Source organism: Danio rerio, chromosome 18, assembly GCF_052040795.2.
Source record: "Danio rerio strain M-AB ecotype USA chromosome 18, GRCz13ab, whole genome shotgun sequence".
NCBI lineage: Eukaryota > Metazoa > Chordata > Actinopteri > Cypriniformes > Danionidae > Danio > Danio rerio.
In genome coordinates this window covers 3,935,079-3,950,203 of record NC_141038.1, presented here as the reverse complement: position 1 = coordinate 3,950,203, position 15,125 = coordinate 3,935,079, and the positions used below count along the sequence as shown (strand labels likewise).

General features: G+C 33.6%; 1 protein-coding gene across 3 annotated transcripts in view; it reads right to left on the bottom strand.

Annotated features, from left to right (window-relative positions):
* Positions 1-15,125, bottom strand: part of myo7aa (myosin VIIAa) — a 100,861-nt gene that overhangs the window by 74,143 nt on the left and 11,593 nt on the right. For 2 of the 3 annotated variants that reach the window (XM_087291456.1, NM_152983.1), the window contains 2 exon segments: positions 4,628-4,741; positions 1,328-1,480 (listed from right to left, as the gene is read on the bottom strand). In XM_087291456.1, the coding sequence (XP_087147582.1) occupies positions 1,328-1,480; positions 4,628-4,741 (267 nt within the window). 3 annotated transcript variants of the gene reach the window in all.

The following is a 15,125-nucleotide window of genomic DNA, read 5'->3' as shown; positions in this document are numbered from 1 at the left end:
ATATATATATATATATATATATATATATATATATATATATATATATATATATATATATATATATATATATATATATATATACACACACACACACACACACACACACACACACACACATATATATATATAATAATATTATGGCACGTATATATATAAATCTGTTACGGTCAATAATTGGGTACAGGACAAACAATGCTGTGTGCAATCACTTGCTTAATCAACCTAGTTAAGCCTTTAAAACTATAAGCTGAATTGTAGAATCTTGAAGAATATCTAGTAAAATATTGTGTACTGTCATCATGACAAAAACAAAATCAGTTATTAGAAATGAGTTAAAACAAAACTTGGGAAATTTATTTATTTTTTTAATTCACATTTAACAGTAGGGTTAGGCCCAATCCCAATTCTACCCCTTAGCCCTTCCCCTTATTTTGCTCGTTCACGCGAAGGGGTAGGGGTGTCCCAGTTCCCTTTAGCTTGAAGGCGTAGGGCTAAGGGGAAGGGCTACATAGCCCTTCGAACTGAGATTTTTCAGGAACACACTCAAAACCAAGGGGTAAGAAATTTTTTCCAGAATACACCATCCACAACGGCAGCATGGCTGCATACGGAGGTAAGGAGATCCACAAATTAGTATTTTTGTCAGTATAATGAATTTTTACACCAAACAAACATGTTTTAATACATCCATAACCGCGCTTATGTTTTACCATCATGCTTAAAAAAAACGGTAAAATAAAAACCGCTAAACTTAGATATCTATAATCTATAATCATAACCCCTGTATAGCAGTCCCACTACATTCTGACACTCGATGACCCTCGGATACCCTGTCAGTAATGTCTAGTGGCTGGGAATGAGCTTTTTAGAGCATCTGCTATAATGTTGTGTTAATGTTGTTTTTGTGTGCTTATAGATGAATATGGCCACTGTGTACACACACAGTACAGTTATGATCTTTTTGCCACATTATACTGTATCATTTTGATAACATAATATATGCCTTCAGTGATTTCCTGACGATAAATACCAAAAATAATGCAACTACAGCAACTACAGCAGTTGCCATCGTTGATCTTATATGAAGCAAGAGATCGCGATGACATATGATGACGTGTGCAGGTGCTGTAGCGCTGTCCCATTTCTTAGGGGTAAATTTTAAAGCCCTTCCTTTTCTCCCTTGGCCCTTGAAACAGAGTGGGGTAGGGGTAAAAACAGAACTGGGATTGGGCCATAATCATTTGGTCTTAAACTGCATGTAATCTAACGTCAGCTGATGTAACACAGCAAAGGCCTTCAGTACAGCAGATAAATCAGTGTAACTCACATAGATGAGGTGTTCTCTGTATCGGATGAGCAGATTTCGGAGGATTCCCGCCTCGTTCAGATCCCCCAGCCGGATCATGTCTTCCACACCGTGAATGGAGGTCGGGTGCATCGGCTTGATGTTGGTGGCATTTTGAGGAGAGATCCAGTGTTCCTGGAAATAATGCAAATTCAATACAAACATTTTTTTAATGTTTTATTTTCACAGAAGTTATCTGCTGTTAAACACTGTTAAACAGAATTACAGTTTATTGGGTATCATCTATAAATAATTGAACAAATGTGTTAGAATTCAAACGTATAGGGGGAGAGACTACTATATTTGGTCCAATTATTATGTTAAAAATCAACAACTATAAATGTTTAATCGTCGTTTAAGCAAACAGCTTTCATGCCACCATTTCAGATTCAATACAAAACACTAGTGATGTAACAATATTGTAAATACCTTCATACCGCAATAGTAATTTTTTCAATATTACCGTAGGCGCATGACTCAATAAAACTATATTTCTGAGAAAAGTTTGCTCAGGCGAATGAAACGAACAGGAGGTAGCGGGAACTACAATTCCCATCAGCCTAGGCGTGGCAGTCATCCTTTGCGGTCTGTTGTCACTACAGATCCAGTAATGTGGAAATGGAGTGTGTTGCAAGTAGCGGGGAAGAAAAAGAGCAGGAAATGATTGAACCTAAAGCGGGTTTTAAATCGAATGTGTGGAAGCATTTCGGTTTCTCTCTAAAAAGATACGAAAAAGGAGAAAAGGTGACAGACAAAGAAAAAAACAGTATACAGGCACTGCCAGACTGTGGTGAAATATAAGTCGGGGAATACGACTAAAAACAGTCATGGGGACTGCAGAACACAGCACACTTGTTAGATTGATGCAGACATTGACTTGTACCGCAAAGGGACCTCTATCTTACTCATGGCTTGTCCTCTCAAGTAGTGGAAAGACAATGCACAACGTTACCCACTGCTGTCAACCTTGGCTAAATCATATATCTCTGTCCCAGAAACCTCAGTCCCAAATGAGAGTTTTTTTTTTTTTTCTGTTGCAGGGGACATTGTAAATACCCAGAGATCCCAGCTTTTACCAGATTATAGTTATATGATCATTTTCCCTAAAAAACCCATCTCTATCTAAGTGAGTGAGTGATTAAATCTTGAATGTGATGAGTTTTCAACAATACTAAGTTGAAACTTTATTTTTTTTATATGGTTTAATAATTTTTTGTTATTAAAATTGATAAATTGAAGTTCCTGTTTTGAAACTTACAGATAGAGGGCTAATTTGTATGTCATTGATATGTTCAGTGCTAAGGTAAATAAACACTTTTGGCACTTTTTTGGAGTCTTTTCATTAGTTTTGTTTTTCCTGTAAATTATTCATTATCGTACCGGGAAATTCTGATACCGTTACATCCATACAAAACACCATAAAAAAATCCTCATAATAACTCATGGTTCGTTCTTTGTGTGTGGATTACTCAGTTAGCTGGATTTGAATATTTGCAATGTGTCCATCCAAGCATGTGAATTATACTTCAGCACAAAACTGGAATAAGGCATACGTTTTCATGCACATTTAATTTAACTTATGTGCATCTTCATTAAGCATTTTTTACATAATATTCCAAAATGCAAATAAAAAGGGTGGATGCAAAATTAGCTAAATTATTGATCTGACACGATCCAGAGAAGATTCATTCTTCAAAAGTAATCCAAGAGTTGGCATTTTGCCGGTAAAAACCCCCTCTTGTTGTGATTAATTGCTGAAGTTTTTAATACCATAAGATGCAAAAAAAGGGTTACTTTAACAGACATAACAAAATATACTTAGTGCATTGATTTATTGTATACACATGTTTACAGTAAACAAATAGTTTAATCAAATTCAATTGCAAAAAGACGCTAAATGATAAATCGCATTAGTAAATGTTAGTTAATGCATTAAAATCAACACTGAGCAAGATTTATTACAGTCACTATGTGGAAAAAATACAACTGAATTGGTCACACTTTACAATAAGGTTCATTATTAATGTTAATTAATGCATTTACTAACATGAACAAACAATGAACAATACATTTACTACTGTATTTGTTCATGTTAGTCAATGTTAGTTCATGAAAATACAGTAGTTCATTGTTAGTTCATGTTAACTCATGGGGCATTAACTAATGTTAACAAGCATGGACTTGGATGTTAATAATGCATCAGTAAATGTTCAATTATGATTAATAAATGCTGTACAAGTGTCGTTCATGCATTAACTAATGAACCTTATTGTAAAGTGTTACCACTGAATTTTATTAGAGCTTTTATAAAAGCTTTCATCATAAGTTTAGATAAATTAACCTAAGCATCTACTCCTCAACTAGTTAATAATATACTCTTGACACAAAGTGTAAACCCTGTAAAAATAGTCAACAACAAATGTGGAAAGATATTGCGTATCCTTTAACAAACCATTTCATTTACTACGAAATTTATGTTAGTTTGTCACATGGCTGATATTAATATTAAGCAGATGATGTCATTACTCAGTCAGCCAATTGCTGCATTGGTGATCATGACTTTAGATGGGGTGGGGGGGGGGGGGATGGGGAGTTGGTTACAGGTTTTCAGCATTCTTCAAAATATCACCTTTTGTGCTCAACAGAAGAAAGAAACTCATAAAGGTTTATAGCCACTGCAGGGAGAGTAAATGGTAAGGACACAGTTATCTTGGGCCAAATCATCCATTTTCCTTCGGATTACTCCCTTATTTATTAGGAGTTGCCACAGCGGAATGAACCACCAACTATTCCAGCATATGTTTTACACAGCAGATGCCCTTCCAGCTGCAACCCAGAAATGGGAAACACCCATACACTCTCACATTTAAACACACACATACACTACGACCAATTTATTCAATTCCCCTATAGCGCATGTGTTTGGATTGTGGGGGAAACCGGAGCACCCGGAGGAAACCCACACCAACACGGGGGGAACATCCAAACACAGAAATGACAACTGACCCAGCCAGGACTCGATCCAGCAACCTTCTTGCTGTAAGGCGACAATGCTAACCACTGAGCCACTGTGCCACCTTTAATTCATCCAGATATTTTATTATGATTTGCAAACTTGTTTGAAAAACCAGATTAGTGAGAGATGAGTTATTAGGCTTAACAGATCCAGGATCTGCCCAATCATCTTACATCATTTAAGCGAGGAGCAAAAACACATCTCAGTACTGACATAAATGTTGTGCATATTTGAAAAAAAGCAGCGTTCAGTGGCCATTAACTTACATTTCCTTCATCATCCAGAACTTGAATCTGTCCAGAATCACAGAGCTTCACCACAGCTCCGATCGGGACCTCAAACTCATGACCCGTCTTTAGGTCCAGCCAGACATAATCGCCCTGAAACACAGTGCAGACATTGTTAATGTCAGTGCAGCCATCACATTATCAGACATAACTAAGCGTTATTTTAAAAATGTAAAAAAAAATAAATAAATAAACAAATATATTCCTTAGAATAAAATAGAATGCATAATCAAATAATTCAACACATTTATGGATGGATATCTAAGCATTTTTGCAATATAATCAATTCTAAATACTTTTTTTCTGTCCACTTTTTTTTTTTAGTTAGTTGATTATAATAACGCTGCATCACAGAGCACATTATTTGTAAATTAGTCTGACATCATCGCTGTGACATCATCAGTGCATGATGTAACACAAACCTGCAGGTCTGATCATCACCTAATAACACAGCACACCTCTCCTCAACAGCGTTTACTATTAGTCATCCATGAATGGATTACTCAGCTGGATTTGGTTACTGGATATGTTTCCATCTAAGCATGTGAATTAAATTTAAGCACAAAACTGGAATACAGCCTAAATATTTATTCATATTTATTAATTTACATGCATCTTGGACTTCCATTAAGCATTTATGTAATGTTCCACAATGACAATTAAAAAGGTTGATTAAAAAATAGCTACTGATAATTTGACATGATCCAGAAAAGATTAATTCTTCAAAAATAGATTATTTGATTAATTGCTTTTATTTAATCACGATATACGATATTACCATGATATTGACATAAGATGCAAAAATCAGGTATAACAAAATATGCTTAGTGCATTGATTTATTGTATCTACACGTTTAGAGAAAATAAATAGTTTAATCAAATTAAATTGTAAATAAGTGGATAAAGTACAATAGTCAACACTTTGCAATAAAGTCTCATTAGTAAATGTTAGTTAATGCATTAAAATCAAAATTGGGGGGAAAAAGACAGATTGATTAGTCTTTATATAGGCTAAATAGTGTCTATATGTTAATATTATTTTAAAAATACAACTGAGTTTTATTAGTTATTCAATAAAAATGTTAACCTGTAACCATTGACTTCCATAGTATACATTCATCCTGCTATGAAAGTCAATAGTTACAGGTTTTCAGCATTCTCTGTTCAACAGAAGAAAGAAACTCATAAAGGTTTATAACCACTTCAGGGAGAGTAAATGGTTAGCAGTTATCTCAGATCAATTCATCCATTCATTCATTTTCCTTCAGCGAAGTCCCTTTTATTTATCAGGGGTCGCCACAGTGGTATGAACCACCAACTATTCCAGCATATGTTTTATTACTTGATGATTATAACCCAGAATCACAGAGCACATTAATTGTAAATTAGTCTGACATCATCGCTGTGACATCATCAGTGCATGATATAACACAAACCTGCAGGTCTGATCATCACCTAATAACACAGGGGTTCCCAAACTTTTCAGCCCGCGACCCCCAAAATGACAATGCCAGTGACTCGTGACCCCCAATATTCTCTGAGGTAGTGGTTATAAATAGAGAAACCTTGTATGCAATGACGCGCACACACACCAATAGACCCAAGTCTATTCTTTGTTTTTTTATGTATGTCAGTGCTGTAAATGGGCTAGAAAGTTTAACCTGGTGTTATAAAATCAATCTGCTGCATCTGACAGTATTGCTGTGTCTTTAGTATAATGTAATTACCCAAGAAGTCGCAATCCAATAAAACTATTAACTATAAGCTACTATAGAAACCATATAGTTTATAGTAACTATAAACAACTATTTTTTCTCTTCAGTAGGTTATTGATAAAATACAGTAAGTCTTAAGGTTTAATAAAAATTAATTGATTTTTGAAAATCACCAGGCGACCCCCCTTCATTGTCCCGCGACCCCTCGGGGGGTCCCGACCCCCACTTTGAGAACCTCTGAGTTATGCATTAAAATCAAAATTGGGGGAAAAAAAGCCAAATTTATAAGTCTTTATATAGGTTAAATAGTGTCTATATGTTAATATTATTTTAAAAATACAACAGAAGAAAGAAACTCATAAAGGTTTATAACCACTCCAGGGAGAGTAAATGGTTAGCAGTTATCTGAGATCAATTCATCCATTCATTCATTTTCCTTCAGTGAAGTCCCTTTTATTTATCAGGGGTCGCCACAGTGGAATGAACCACCAACTATTCCAGCATATGTTTTAGTTACTAGATGATTATAACCCAGAATCACAGAGCACATTATTTGCAAATTAGTCTGACATCATCGCTGTGACATCATCAGTGCATGATATAACACAAACCTGCAGGTCTGATCATCACCTAATAACACAGCACACCTCTCCTCAGCAGCGTTTACTATTAGTCATCCATGAATGTTTTATAGTAATAATTGTTCAGTCCTACTTGAATCAGTTATATCAGTTCTTTAACGTATCATAATCTTATAATGAAAACCAATTCCAAACATATGCTTTTTTTATATAATGACTTCAAAACGATGCACAAAAAAAACTTTAACTAAATTTTAATAAAGCAACTAGATGGCGATTTTAAAAATGTATTTAATTTGAAGCACTAAAAATCTAATAAAATGCTAATTACTTAAAATATAAATGGACCAAAATACTTATTGGTACTTAAAGATATAGGTAATGCAAATATGAAGACTCCCATAATATGAAAGTCAATGGTGACTCTAAACTGTTTAGCTTTCCCCTTTCTTCAGAGCAACATCTTTTGCATTCGACAGAAGAAAGAAACCCAAGATAGTTTTGAAACAACTTGTGGATGAGTAAATGATAACATAGTTGTCATACAGTGTATAGATTTACTAGGAAGTGTCATATTTACATATTTCTGTTTTGTTGATTTAATTAGTCTTATAGTACTTATTTTAAAAGTGTTTATAAGTGTAAATGCGACTATAGTCTCACACACACACTTGTACAGCTATCTTTATAAGGACGTGTTAGACTTTTTTTACTGTACAAACTGTATATTCTCTCCTCTTTCCCCTAAACCCAAATCTTACTGGAAACAATCTGCAACATATGAAACATTTGAAACATGTTTCAAAGTACTTCATTCTGTGTGATTTATGAGCCGTTTTCATCATGGACACCAAAAGAAGTCCCCACAAGGTCAAAATACTGCTATACTTGTGGATACATTTCGTCCCCACAACATGAGGAATACAAGGTACACACACACACACACACACACACACACATCGTACCGGTAGGAGTGTTGAGTGTTTAAACACAGTGTTGACATTTCTCAGTAAAGCCCACTTGGCCTGATCCTTCTCATAGAGATCCACATAATCCCGACGCTTGTACATCCTCACCACATCAAACTATAATCCATGCAAACGACAGAAATCCAGACACACACATCCACACACGCTTCATCAACAAGTGTGTGTGTGCACGCAAACACCATCCAGAGCACAAAAAACACTTCCTTCCGAGACGGACGACAGCATAAAAATACATTCATGCAAATAAAAACTCCCGTTCCTGAATGTGCAGGATCTTTGCTCCTCTGTTGGGTTGTGAATGTGAGCGTGAGGGTGTGGAGAAGGAGGATCCCCTGATAATATGTGCTTTTTAATTAAGCAAATATCCCTGAAGGCACTTGAGTCCAGGCGGAGGGAGAACCCAACACCGTTTGGCCGCAGCTGTCATGTTTGAGAAGGCCGAAGCACCGGCCAGAGCCGCTGATACAATCCTAGCAACGCCACGCCGATGAATAATTCATGGCCAGACAACAACTGCATTGTTCAGTCACTCCTCAGAGCTCCCGAATGACCGACGACAGGAGAAAACACTGTTAAAAGTGCTCATTTACAAGTCTGACTGCAGAAACGAATAGCTTACAGAGAAATAGACTGTAATGGTGGAGTATTTCTCACAGAGATTACAGCTGTATAGTTCTAGCTTACAGAGAAATACAGTAGATAGTGTTAGAGTTCAGCAAGTCGACATGAATGTAAACATGATTGATAGCTATTCATAACTGTTTTAGGTACTTTTTTAATGTGTGTGCATGGTGGGTCAAATATGGATAAACCCAACCATTGGGTTAAAAAAGTGTCATTTAATTTTAGTTGAAAAAAAATGTTATCCCATGCTGGGTTTTGTCAATATTTGACCCAACACTGAGATACGAAAACCCAGCTTTTTTACAGCTGCCAGCTTGCACTCTTAAAAAGCTGGATTTTTGTATTTTGTGACCCAACTATGGGCTATGACAACCCAGCACTTTTTAAACTTCTAACTTATAAGTTAGGCTAAAACTCAAAAATGTATTGCCATTTAAATTTAATGTAAACAATGAATGCAACAATAATCTAGCATTTTTTGCCAAGTTGGCAGGTTTAAAAAATTTAGTTTGTTGTAACCCAATGTTGCAATGGTACAAACCCAAGCTTTGGGTTTAAAAAAAGTGTCATTTAAATTTTATTTTTAAAATGTTTGTGTTGGATTTGGACTATGACAACCCAGCATTTGTTTAAGCTCTCAGCTTGCACTCTGAAAAAAAATGTTGAGTTGTGCTGTAACCCAATGTTGGAATCAAATATCTACAAACCCAACTGCTGGGTTGACGTGTCATTTAAATTTAACAGAAATGAAATTAACCCTACTTTGGGTTTGACCATATTTGATCAAATGTTGGAATATGACAACCCTTTCATTTTAAAGCTGCCAGCTTACACTCTAAAAAAAAGACGGTTGTTGTAACCCAACCTTAAGTCAAATATGGACAAACCCAATTTTGGGTTAGAAAGTGTATTTTAAGTGAAATGTAAAAAATAGTGCAACATTATTAACATAAGATTTATGGGAAAAAATGGCAGGTTTAAAAATGTAGGGTTGTTGTAACCCAATGTTAAGTCAAATATGGACACACCTAACCACTGGTTTAAAAAGTGTCATTAAAATGAAACTGAAACAAATTAACCCTAAGTTGGGTTTGTCCATATTTGAACCAATATTGGAACACGACAACAATTTTTAAAGCTGCCAACTTGCACTCTAAAAATGCTGGATTGTTGCAACCCTATACTGGATCAAATATGGACAAAGTGTAAATTGCATTTAATAAAAAAAATTACCCCTAAATGGGGTTTGTCCATATTCGATCCAACACCAGAGTATGATAACCGTATAAGTTTTGTTAAAAATCAAAAGTTGGGTAAAAAATGTCATTTAAACTTCATTGAAAAATTACTTTAATTAATTTTAAAAATAAAAGTTTGACACAAAGTAAATGCTGGGTTGTCATAACCCAATGTTGGGTCAAATATAGACAAACCCAACAATAGGTTAAGACAACCCAGCATTTCTTTGTCAAATTCTTATTGTCCATATTTGATCCTACACCGAGCTATGATACCCTAATAAGTTCTGTTAAAAACTAAAAGTTGGGTTAAAAAAGGTGTCATTTAAATTTTATTGAAAAATTACTTTAATTTAAAAAATAAAAATTTGACAGAAAGAAATGCTGGGTTGTCAGAAATCCAATGTTGGGTCAAATATAGACAAACCCAGCATTTCTTTGTGCGAAATTCTTATTGTCCATATTTGACCAAACACTGGGCTATGACACCCGTATAAGTTCTGTTAAAACCAAAAGTTGGGTTAAAAAAAAGTGGCATTTAAACTTTATTGAAAAATACTTTTTAAAAATAAAACTTTGACACAAAGTAATGCTGGGTTGTTATAACCAAATGTTGGGTGAAATATAGACAAACCCAACAATAGGTTAAGACAACCCAGCATTTCTTTGTGTCAACTTTTTATTGTCCATATTTGATCCAAAACCAGGCTAGACACCCTTATAAGTTCTGTTAAAAACCAAAAGCTGGGTAAAAAAAAGTGTTATTTAATTATGATTCAAAATTAATTTTTTATTAATTAAAAAAAAAAAAAATTTGACAAAAAAGGCTGGGTTGGCATAAGCCAACGTTGGGTCATTGGGTTATTTCTTTAAGTTGCAATGTAATGCAATGTGTATTTACAGTGTATAGCACATATCGTGAATGGCCAGAGACCCAAAGCGCTTCTCAATCATGAAGAGTGGGTCTCTCCACACCATCACCAGTGTGCAGCATGTAAATTTAAATAACACTTTCCAACCCACTTTTTGTTCGATTTGTATTTGACCACCAATAGTAACACAAAAATCTGACATGTACTGTATCAATGATTGTTGAACTCATTCAAAAACTGAAGCTCCATTTAAAACCCCAGCTATAAATACAAGCGTTTCTGTAGCAGCTCTAAACAAGAAGAAAACACACAATGGTGAATGTTTATAGCCGTGCAGGTGTGTGAATGAGACTGAGAAGCAGCGCAGGTAAATTATTCAGCGAGTCAAACGATCAGCTCGACGTTCAGAAACAACCCGAGAGACTCTTGAGTTCGCTATATTAGAGCCTATAGACTCATTATTATGGCCAGCACACAACAGCCTACAGGACTCCAGTTACTGATCATACAGGTGTGATGGAGACAGAGAAACAAATGCAGGAGAGTCACAGCCAAACTCACAAACACACTGAAATGCACAAGAGAAAACACACAAACCATCAGAAAAGAAGCAAGTTTCATAATATATTTATAATGTTGCTTAAAGGCATTGAGTTCAAATGAGATCACGGCTGTAGGTAAGGTCGCCCCCTATTGGATACAACATGCGGTGGGTTTGAATTATCTTATTTATTTGAAATAAAAAAGTTTAGTTGTGTTTTGATTAAGGTTTTAAAACATTTAGAGATTGATATACACTGAATATTCATCATTTGTACTCGTATTACTAAAAAAAAATATTAAAATAAAGTTAAAATGAATTTTAGATATGAAATAAACATGAAAAAAGCACACAAATAAAAACTTTAAATGACTATCGCAAACAAATAATAAAAATTATAGTAAAACATGTAATAAATAATATAATAGTATATAATAATAAAATAACAATTACAAAAAATATGGTTCGTGGTAGGGCTGCATCGATTTCGCAATGTGTGTGTCCACAATAGTCACATCGCAGGATATGCAATGTTGAGTTTGGATTATAGATGACCAAGAACTACAGGTCAAATCACATGAGATTTGTGGAGACACTGCAGAATTGAACTTTAATAGAGGGAGAGTTAATCATCTGCATGTGTTTTTAGGGCCTGTGACTGTGTGAGCATTTAAAGAGAGTTTAAAACTTTAGTAGTGCATAAAGAACTTTAATAAAGGTTAATTTATATGGTGAAGACTATACAGCGCTATTTTACAATTGATTATTCAATTTCTATACCTGAAAACTGTTGCTCTCTCCATCATAAAGTACGGTTTATTTCACTCTGATATTTGCTCAGTTGTGTTTATTTATGACTGTAGCTTACGTATATAATAAATTACATACAATATATATTTATTTTTCACTCCCCTATAAAATCATCCCAAGTAATGACTTGGCAAATAGCGCTATTTAAGTCATGTAGTAAAATTATATTGCAGAGAAAAAAAAAATCACAATGTGAAATGTTTCCAGTATTGTGCAGCCTTGGTTTGTGCAAAAACACGTCATATTTTTGTCCAAAAAATGTTTTAAAGCATTTAGAGATTATTGTTTTCGAACATTTATAATTTGTACTTTTAATACTAAAATTTATGTTAAATAAAATTAAATAATTTTATTCGGTCATTCATTTTCTTGTCAGCTTAATCCCTTTATTAATCCGGGGTCGCCACAGCGGAATGAACCGCCAACTTATCCAGCAAGTTTTTACGCTGCAGATGCCCTTCCAGCCGCAACCCATCTCTGGGAAATTGAAAAAGTTCAACAAAACTGAAAAAAATATTAAACATGACAAATGCACACACAAAAACTGAAACTAAAGACTATTAGAAAACAATAACTATAAAAAAACTAGTTATAAATAGTGTTAAATACTATAAAAGTATATATAAAAATAATTTCATCAATATGAATTGTTAAAAATGAATGTATGCAAAAATAGATTTTTTTTTAAATATATTTCTGTCCAAAAAAAAATAACAAGAAATTATATTTTGTATCCAAAACAATGTAATTTATAAAACTAAAAGCTAAAATTTTTTTTATTAAATATAAAACAAAATTAATAAATGTTAAAATGCATAATTAATTGTATTTTGAATGAAGTACATTGATGTTATTATCTCTAATTCTCATGTCATGCTTCAATAAAAAAAAAGAGTCTCCGTGGTTAGTTTTAAGATTTACTGCAAGAAGGTCACTGGTTTTAATCCCGGCTGGGTCAGTTGGCATTTCTGTGTGGAGTTTGCATGTTCTCCCTGTGTTGGTGTGTGTTTCCTCTGGGTCCTCCAGATTCCCCCACAGTCCAAACACATGCGCTATAGCTGAACTGAACAAATTAAATTGGTCTTAGTGTATTTGTGTGCTTCCCAGTACTGGGTTGCAGCTAGAAGGGAATCTTCTGTGTAAAATTTATGCTGGAATAGTTGGCGGTTCATTGCATTGTGGCGACCCCTGATGAATAAAGAGACTAAGCTGAAAAGAAAATGAATGAATGAATGATAGTGATACGTGAATCTGTAAACCTGACTAATAACAGTAAATCATCTTGGTCCTGGAATGAATGTAAAACAGGATCTGGATCTGTGTTAATTACAGCACTCAAATTACAAATGAGATGAAGGTCGAGTAAGGACAGATATTTAATGTGCTTCTTCACTGCAGCCTCTATTAAAACTGCAGATTTTCCACATCAGTGCACAGAGTCAATTGGCAAACCCTGACATTAAACACAAGATTCATTGAAGAGTTATTTCAGCAGGTTTACATGCAAGAGAGTCAGCATAATTCTGTGTGTGTGTGTGCATGCTTTTTTTTGTGTGTGTGTGTGTGTGTGTGTGTGTTTGTCTCAGTGTGTGTCTGTGTGTGCCTCTGTGTGTGTTTGTGCTTCAGTGTGTGTTTATGCTTTTGTATGTGTGAGTGTGTATTTGTTTTCCTGTTTGTGTGTGTGTGTGTTTCTATAGTATTTGTGCTTCCGTGTGTGTGTTTGTACTTTTGTGTGTTTTTGTGCTTGTGCATCTGTATGTGTGCTTCTGTGTGTGTGTGTGTGTGTTTTTGTCCTTGTGCATCTCTGTGTGTGTGTTTGTGCTCTGCATGACTGAATTTACTGCTATTGTTGGTCTGTACTGTTGGTCACGCCTACATTTTATCCACTCTCTTTTAATTGGATGGCTGCTCAAAGGACTGGACTGGACTGGACGGTTGCACACATCAGACTGGAATGCACTGACTAATTTAGGATAAATAAGTTCTGGAAAACTATTAAAACATGATTAATATAGTTGTATTAATCGAAAAAGTTTAAATAAATTTTACATCAATTTTAGGTAAAATAAATTAGGAAAAATACTGTTTTGGCAAATAACTAAAATAAATCCAGTTAAAGTGTTTAAACTACTACAATTAAAACTGAAATAAAAATAAAGCTAAAAAACACAGCTCCAAAGGTATGTGCAATAAAAAAATGAAAATGTATATATATATAAAAAAATCTCACTTTTAAAAATAGTAATAATATCAATAATTTCAGTTGTCATAACACTAAATGACATACTATTATAACAAGTATATAGTGAATAATCTTATATAAACAATTATAAGAATACTTAATAAAATCATATACGCTTTATATTACAGTATGGAAATGCTAAAATAGTTTACTCAAAATTAGAAGACAATAATTGTAAATAATAATAATAATAATAATAAATTACATAAAGAGCGTGAATTCTGTTCAATCAACTGCAGATATTTTGTGCTTTGTGACATTTTTTCCACAATAATTAAGCACATTTTTAAACTCATCTCATGCCTTTATTTTTCTAATTTATTTTAACAATAATTCTTTTAACTTTATATAATTACATCTTTAATTTAAAAAAAATTACCAATTATGCTAAATAAATGCAATACAAATAACAGTAGAAAATACTTTAGAGTTTATATAAAATGATTGGGTTCACAGCTTTTTTTGCAAAATATAACATGCATTCACACATACACATACATACATACATACACACATACATACAGTACGTACATACATACATACATACATACATACATACATACATACATACATACATAAATTGCAATTTTGTATGCAGCTTTTTCATAAAATTGTATTTTATTTTTAAAACATTTATTTAAAGTATGTTTTAAAATGTTAATAAAAATAATTATTGTTTTAAAAATATAATCAAAATATAACAGAAATAAATGAATGATTATTGTTTTAAAAAAATAATCAAAATATAAAATAAATAAATTAATGATTATTGTTTTAAAAATATAATCAAAATATAACAGAAATAAATGAATAAAGTTAAATACATTTTTAAAATGTATTTATTCGTGCTTTAAGATTTCTCACT